This window comes from Solanum tuberosum, unplaced genomic scaffold (genome assembly GCF_000226075.1).
Source record: "Solanum tuberosum cultivar DM 1-3 516 R44 unplaced genomic scaffold, SolTub_3.0 scf00048, whole genome shotgun sequence".
Classification (NCBI taxonomy): Eukaryota; Viridiplantae; Streptophyta; class Magnoliopsida; order Solanales; family Solanaceae; genus Solanum; species Solanum tuberosum.
The window spans coordinates 2,299,800-2,308,261 of NW_006238976.1; the positions used below are offsets into that span (position 1 = coordinate 2,299,800).

At 31.2% G+C, this 8,462-nt stretch overlaps 3 protein-coding genes across 3 annotated transcripts in view; 2 read left to right on the top strand and 1 right to left on the bottom strand.

The window, feature by feature from the left end:
• Nucleotides 1-800: 800 nt before the first annotated feature.
• LOC102586785 (uncharacterized) lies at nt 801-2,525 on the top strand. The gene is made up of 5 exons (XM_006343967.1): nt 801-989; nt 1,095-1,148; nt 1,376-1,531; nt 1,660-1,713; nt 2,010-2,525. Exons 1-5 carry the CDS (start codon nt 801-803, stop codon nt 2,523-2,525), a joined length of 969 nt encoding a protein of 322 aa, XP_006344029.1.
• A 1,811-nt stretch (nt 2,526-4,336) lies between these two features.
• LOC107059972 (uncharacterized) lies at nt 4,337-6,365 on the top strand. The gene is made up of 8 exons (XM_015307103.1): nt 4,337-4,393; nt 4,585-4,677; nt 4,763-4,957; nt 5,163-5,219; nt 5,308-5,463; nt 5,581-5,634; nt 5,754-5,894; nt 5,982-6,365. Exons 1-8 carry the CDS (start codon nt 4,337-4,339, stop codon nt 6,363-6,365), a joined length of 1,137 nt encoding a protein of 378 aa, XP_015162589.1.
• A 1,166-nt stretch (nt 6,366-7,531) lies between these two features.
• The window catches only part of LOC102587131 (uncharacterized), a 2,359-nt gene continuing 1,428 nt past the window's right edge, over nt 7,532-8,462 (bottom strand). The window contains exons 6-8 of the mRNA XM_006343968.1: nt 8,292-8,345; nt 8,041-8,181; nt 7,532-7,912 (exon numbers count right to left, since the gene is read on the bottom strand). Coding sequence (XP_006344030.1) covers nt 7,532-7,912; nt 8,041-8,181; nt 8,292-8,345 — 576 coding nt within the window. The remainder of the gene's footprint in view (nt 7,913-8,040; nt 8,182-8,291; nt 8,346-8,462) is intronic.

The window sequence follows — 8,462 nt, forward strand, 5'->3', positions numbered from 1 at the left end:
TCAATATTTTATATGGTAAATTACTTTAAATCTTTTCCATACCTAGCCTTATATAACACCTTCCTCATAGTAGCAAAGTCCTTATACTTGCAAAATGATGAATAACTTAAAGATGAATCAAAGAATTGTTCGACAAATTTTATTAGTGTTATGTTTATTTTTAAGTTATAATGGAGTCCAAGGCGAAGAAGAGTTATCCAAATTGGGAGATAGGGAGCTAGAAAAACAACTGAAACTTTTGAATAAACCAGCAATCAAAATAATTAAGGTATTTGATTTTTGTTCTAGTCTCACGAGATATTTATTATTTTTATTTGAAAATATTCCTCTTTCACATGGATTTTTTCTTTAATTTTTTTTTATTGTATTTGAAAATTGAACCTTCTACATTATAGTTTTTTTTTTTTTTGACAAAAGGCATACCAATATGTATATCAAAACCAATTTAGACTTTTCAAATTCGAATGCCAACAATTTTTTTAAAAAAAAATTGTAATGTTATGATCTACGAAAATTTATTTTTGTTATATTGTTTTGTATTTAAAAGGTACATATTGAATAGCAAGATGTATAACTACTATAATTTAGGTATCTTATTTGTGATTTTTTTTTGTTCACAGACTAAATATGGAGATACATACGACTGTGTTGATTTTTACAAACAACATGCGTTTGATCACCCATTGTTGAAGGACCATAATTTTCATCCTAAGGCATATTTCTACTCTCTTTTTTACTTTAATTGTTTTTGTACACATATATGATATTATTGACATACAATTAAATATTTGGATGAACAGATGGAACCTATTTTATCCATGATAAAGCAAAATTCATATGACTCGGCAACTAATACATTACTGACAATATGGTCAAAAGATCGAGGTTGTCCTTCTGGAACTGTTCCCATTAAGAGAATCACAAAGGATGATCTTATAAGACAAAGAGATCTGCCATCACCGGAACCTGCCATCTTCGACAACGAATATGTAGGCATAAAATAATTTATGAACAATTTAATGCTTTTAACAATTTATGATTTCATAAAAAGTTTAATTTTTTTTAATTGTTGTGGCTAAACTCATATATTGCAGAGCAATGACAATAGTGAGCAAAAAGCAAGCTACATGCCTTCTTATGGATATAAGGTATATAACTATGAAAAAATTGTCATATTTCCATTTTTCTTATCCTTTTATTTTAGTTTGATTTGAAATATCAAATGCAACAAGTTTAATTTACAATTTGGAGTTTCTTTTTCCTTTCAAAATATCAAATTGTGCTTTCAAAGTCTATGCATTTGCCTTTTAGGGCTAGCCATACTTTGGATATATAATTTGTAAAAGTTAATAAAAAAAATTCTTTTTATACTTAGCGTGCAATAGTTCGAACTCCAAAAGAGTCAACTACAAAGTATACGGGAGCTGGAATGACAACTAGTTTATTCAATCCTCACGTTGAAGGCAAACAAAGTAGTGCTAGTCGAATAAGAATTGAAAAAGGATCAGAAATCTTACAAGTTGGTTGGAGGGTAAGTATAACTAATCGTTTCCACACATAATTTAATTGCTTCATAGAAAAATATCTCTAAAATGTCAATTATAGGTCTTAATATAAATTTATACCCGCTTATTACAATATTGTTGTTTCGTATTTCAGGTAGATCCAACATTATATGGGGATAATAAAACTAGACTTTTCATACATTATCAGGTAACTTGTCTTAGTACTTTGATGATTTCATTATCGCGTTCATGAAGCTACTATGTCTATTGGTTTAGCTATATATAAGTTTCCTTCATGTACAAGAGTTCAAGTATCATATATGCAGGGGCGGAGCTAGGTATGGACAATTGAGATCTCCTTCTACAGAAAATTATTTTTATGTATATACAATAAGTGTTGAATTTTCTTTGATTTGTTTGTATGCTTATTTCTTCATGTTTTGAATTCCCTTTTAGTATAAATTTTGATTACGCCACTAAAGATATGTCTTTTAAGTTTTCTAGATAGGTGAAACCCAATGTTTCAATACATTATGCCCCGGCTTTGTGCAAGTAAACCCTGATATACCTCTTGATAGTTCATTCGAGCACATTACACAACGTGGAGTGAAGACATGGGAGATCCTAATGTACATTTATAAGGATCAAGCCTATGGACACTGGTGGCTTCTATTGGGACAAAAATATGATCTAGTTGGTTATTGGCCGAATATTATCTTCACCGAGTTGGCACAATATGCTACAAAAATTGAGTGGGGAGGATCAGTATACAATCCACCAGGTGTACCTGAACCCCCGATGGGTTCAAGCTATTTTCCCATAGGAAATTCTTCTTTTGATGGGTATTGTAGGAGCATTGCATTTTCAAATGAGGAAGGAGATTCAGTTGGAATAAATAATATATTTTGGTATACTGATAATATTTTTGCATATAAAGTTCTATTCAAATATCTATTGGAAGGTTCAAACAATTTTCTTTATGTTCTTTATGGTGGACCTGGTAATAAACCACAAGTGTAATTCTTGTTAATTACTCCTATAAAAGTATTAATTTTCAATATCGAGCTTTCTTGATAGATATATATTTGAATAGTTCTTTTACCAAATCTTAACTTGCATTTCTTACCTGCTTAATAATCTCGATTTTCTTAGTAGTGTGAGAAAAACAATACCATATATAAATTCTAGTATTTTGAATCGCACATTCACAAATCACAATCAGCGTCAATTTTTTTTTTTTTTTGTGAATTCGGTTACATTTTGATGTAATCTATATGTTCAGATTATTATTTTGAATATCAGCAATTAACATTTATTAAATATAAGACTTTTGTATATTAATTTGTTGACCATTGTACTTCAGAAGATTACATTTCGCGAAATTTTGTTATTCGATAATTTGTATATTTCCCTGATTGTATAAATCTGGAATTTTTATAATTCGGTTTTTGATTGTATAAATCCAAAATTTGTATATTCTTACCGTAGCTATTTATATAGGATTTATGAAAACTTCGTAATTAAATTACCCTGTTTGTATATTGTCAAGCGAAATATACAAACAGAGTTCTGAAAAATTCTTAAATGTATAAATACAAAATTTGCATATATTTACCTTGTTTGTATATTCGCAAGCGAAATATACAAACCACAGTCGTCATATCAAAGGATAGTTATGCAGCGCAATTACCGAAACTATAACTATATATATAGAGCCTTATTATGTCTATTATCTTTGGTATTTCTGAAATTTTCTCTTTTTTTACATGATAAATCTCGATATTTTTTTAGGAGAGTGTGATGATATACAATTTGGTCAAGGCATTACACGGTGTGGATCCAAATTAATCGAACTCTAATGCAGATATCGAACATGCGGGATGAAAATAGATTCTAGAAATGGAGATTGGTAGAAGAAATTTCAAAGGCTAGATTCATTTTTCTACAAGTTTTCTTTTTCATGATTTTTTTGTTATATATTCATTAATCAAGTGATAATGTTACTATTTATCTATCGGATACCAAACATGAGAAAGTTGAAAAATATTTTTCAGAAAATGTTTTCCTTCGTATCAAACACACCCTAAAGTGAGTTCAAGTGATGCAAATTTTGAATTTTAAAAATATTGAGATCCCAAAAATAAAAGATTTGGAAGAAATTAAGGATTATGTTGGCAAAATACTCATGTAATAACTATATATTAATGCCTATTTATTTCTTACTTCATAGGCTTAATATACTTCAATCCAGGTGACATAACTAGTTGGACCTTTCGTGTCCCTTTAGGTATAGAGTCGCTTTTATTAGGGAGCGTTTTATCTTTCAATGTGGAATTTTCTGACGCGAATTTAAATTTAGTCAAGCTCCAATGTGAATATCAACACCAAGTGAAAAAAAAAAACCAGTTGGACCCAACCACCAAAAATCAACAAAGTGTTTTATTGTGTACGCGTAACTGAAAATCTTTTTAAATTTTGTTTCTGGTGAAATTTATGTTCAAATAGTTATTTTGGATATTCCTATTGAATAGTCAACATTTATTAAATAAAAGTCTTTGTAGATTTTGATCAATCATGATTTAGAAGATTACATTAATTGAATATCTTGTTATAGTAGTCAATTCAATATTTTCTTCACTATTATATAACGCTTTCTTCATCATGTTCAAAGTTTATATTTTTTTGAAAAGGCCTTAAACTACCCGCCTACAAAAAATAATAAATTCAAGATGTATCAAAAAATTGTTCGACAAACTGTTTTATTGGTGCTATATTTGTTTTTGAGTTATAATGGAGTACGAGGAGATAAAAAACTATCCAAATTCGAAGATATGGAATTAGAGAAACAATTAAAAAATTTGAACAAGCCACCAGTAAAAACAATTAAGGTATTTGTTTTCGATTCACTATATTTGTAAGTCTCTTGTGACAATACTATTTTTATTTTATAATAACCCTTTTGTAGGGTAAAAAAATAATCAAATCTTCCTCTTTCACATGGTTTTTGGGTAGTAAATGGACCTAATGTTCTATCTGTTTTTTTTTAAATTTTATTTGATAATTGTTTTTTTTTTCACAGACTAAATATGGAGATATATACGATTGTGTAGATTTCTACAAACAGCCTGGATTTGATCATCCATTGTTAAAGGATCATAATTTTCATCCTAAGGCATATTCTACCCTCTTTTCCTTCTAGTTTTTTTTTTACAGGGATATGATATTATTGACTTACAATTAAATATTTGGTTGAATAGATGAAACCTAATTTATTGAGGATAAATCAAAATTCAAGTGCTTCCACCTCTAGTAAGTCATTGACACAACTGTCAGAAGATGGAGGGTGCCCTTCTGGAACTGTTCCGATTAAAAGAATTACGAAGGATGATCTTATAAGACATAGACGTATACCACCGCCAGAAAATGTCCCATTCGATGATCAATTTGTTGCCGTAAGATAATTCATGAACAATTTATCGTTATTGCTTTAGAAATTCATACCTAAACTTGAGAAATTAATTATTTTATTTATTATAAATAGATTCTAACAAATAAAGTATTTATTTATACATTTATAGAAAAGAAAAAAAATATTCCTACACAAATATAAATAAACTTAGTCTTCAATTATTGTATATTGATTTCCATCTAATGCAGGGCAACAACAATATTAGTGAGCCAAATGAAAGATACATGTCTTCACAAGGATATAAGGTACAATATTACGTTAGTCTTTAATTATTATTTTTTCAACTTTAATTTGATCTCCTTATGGATCAATATAAAATATTTATTTATTCAGGTTGCAACAGCTCGGACTCCAAGCAATCCATCTATTAGATTTGGGGGAGGTGGGATGATAACTAGCGTGTACAATCCTCATGTTAAAGGTCAACAACATAGTGCTTGTCGACTAAAAATTCAATCTGAATCTGATATCATACAAGTTGGTTGGAGAGTAGGTTTCAATTTATTTTTATCATTCCTAATTTAATTACTTCTCAGAAGGAGGTGAAAATTTTGTCAATGCTCATGCTCGAATATCATAATTGTATATCTACATTTCATATTTTAGGTGGATCCAATATTATACGGGGATATCAAAACACGACTTTTTATACATTTTCAGGTAAGGATTTCCACCATGGTTCATGAAAACTAGAACTATATGTCTTATGGTTCAATTATTTTCCTCAAGTTACAAGAGTTTTTATATTTGATATATATATATATTTCTCTAATTTTTAGGCCGGTGAAGTTCATTGTTTTAATACATTATGTCCTTGCTTTATACAAGTAGATAGTGAAATACCTCTTGATGTGTCATACGAGGATCATATTTCACAACGTGGAGGAACAATATGGGAGGACACAATGTACATTGAGCGGGTACATATTATTTTTCTCTTCTTTTTCATTATTTATAATTAATATAGACATTAACATATATTTATTACTTTATTTTTACAAAATAAGGATCTAGTCAACGGAAATTGGTGGCTTTTATTGGAAAATGACTATACAGAAGTTGGTTTTTGGCCACGAAAGATCTTCACACGTACTGGCTTGGCAGATTTTACTAAATCCATTAATTGGGGAGGAGTTGCATATAGTCCAACAGATGTAGCTGAACCTCCTATGGGCTCAAGTTTTTTTCCCATTGAAAACTCCGGTTATGATGCTTATTGTAAGAAAATTGCAGTATTAGACGTGAAAGGAAAGACAATTGCAGTAGATAAAACAATCACACATATCGACAATCCTAATTTATACAATGTTTTATTCAAGCCTCTATGGATTGGTTCAAAGTCTTCCTTTTATGTTCTTTATGGAGGACCTGGTGATAGTGCACTAGTGTAAGCCTTATAATTTCTACTATGACAATTTTTATATTTAATATCTACTAAAATATCGCGCAACTCTTGGTTAATTTACAATTCGATAACTCTTTTGGTGGATCTAGCTCGCAATTTCTTTATTTTTATTATTAAATACATTGCATCTTAAATGATATTTTTGTCATTCTAAGTAAAAGTTACAATGGTCATAAGAGGAATTCAAATATCAAATTAATTCCCGCCCAAACTATTCAATTTGTGCGACATTACTATGATACGAAAATATAGATTCATATTCAGTAAAAATAATATTTATTATGACAGGAATAAATTAAAGACGAACACAAAATAAGAACGATAGGTTCAAATAACCCTATATAAACTTCACTAATTATCTAATGACCAGTGGGAAACAAACCACTTGTAAAACTGTATGAGCTAAACAACACAAAGGGTGTTAAATTAGGTCTTAGGCCTAACTCACACCCCAAAAGCTAGCTCAAAGGGAGGAGGATTGCCCAAGCCTTATAAGGAGTCCACCCATCTCATTAACCACCGATGTGGGACTTTTGTCATTCTTTAACACCCCACCTCACGCCCAGTGCTTAGCATCTGGTGCGTGGGCAATTTTGATTTTGGGGGCCCCAACATCGGATGAGACAGGCCCTGCTCTGATACCATGTTAAGGAGTCCACCCATCTCATTAACCACCGATGTGGGACTTTTGTCATTCTTTAACACCCCACCTCACGCCCAGTGCTTAGCATCTGGTGCGTGGGCAATTTTGATTTTGGGGGTCCCAACATCGGGTGAGACGGGCCCTGCTCTGATACCATGTTAAATTAGGTCTTAGGCCTAACTCACACCCCAAAAGCTAGCTCAAAGGGAGGAGGATTGCCCAAGCCTTATAAGGAGTCCACCCATCTCATTAACCACCGATGTGAGACTTTTGTCATTCTTTAACAAAGGGGAATAACAAAATCATATCAAATCATAAATTCTTAATATAGGTTTTATGTATATTTAATAAAAATTAGTTTCAGCGTGCATTATACGTGCAATTTAGGCATCATACATAAATTCCGTATATCGCACATTATATCAATTTGCAAAAAAATGAGGAGTAAATCATTATAGTGATCGATCGAATCGATAAAACCAACAAATAAATTACTATCTTTTTAGCAATTAACATAATGTCTCGAACCCACCAGGTCCTCCATAAAATGCCATATGTTGATATTTTCCACCTCTCCAATGTGGTACATCCTTAAGACCATAGTGATTAGGATCATCAACACGTACGTTCGTTTTGTCTATATGTATTGTTTCTCCTTTATCATTTAAAACGTTAAATCTCCTACAATAAGCATCATAATTAGGATCTCCAATAGGAAAACATCTTGAGCCCATCGGAGGTTCAGGCACACCTGGCTCACTATATGCTACTCCTCCCCACTCGACATTATCAGCAAAGCTTCTCAACTCAGTGAAAATCTTCTGAGGCCAAAAGCCAACTTCTACATTGCTTTCATCGTACAGAAGCCACCAATTTCCATTGACGAAATCCTTTTTTTAAGAAAAAAGTTTATTATTTTGGTATTTAGAACCTTTCAAATTCTAAAACGCGCAAATATGTTATTCAAATATCAACTAAAATCTCCAAAAATGCAAAAGAAAAAAAAAGATATATGTACCCGATCAATGAACATTGTGATTTCCGATGCACTTTTATCTCCACGATGTTGAAAGTTGTCAAAACTAGCATCAACGGGGAAATCTCTGTTAACTATGATAAATCCAGGGCATAGCGTATTGAAACAATGAATATTGCCAGCCTAGGAAATATACAATATGCATAAACTCTTTTAAATTGAAGTAATTAGCTAGATCGATCACCTTCAAGACCACAAAACGAAAATCATTAACATATATACAAATGAAATACCTGAAAATGTATAAAAGATCTAGTCTTAGTATCGCCATATAGTGCTGGATCCACCTGAAAACATAGATTAGAGTTATCAAGATTGAATATGAGAGCTCATGATAGCGGTTCTAACCTATTCAATTCTCACTCAATCCAACCCCCCCCCCCGGGACACCACATCGTAAAATC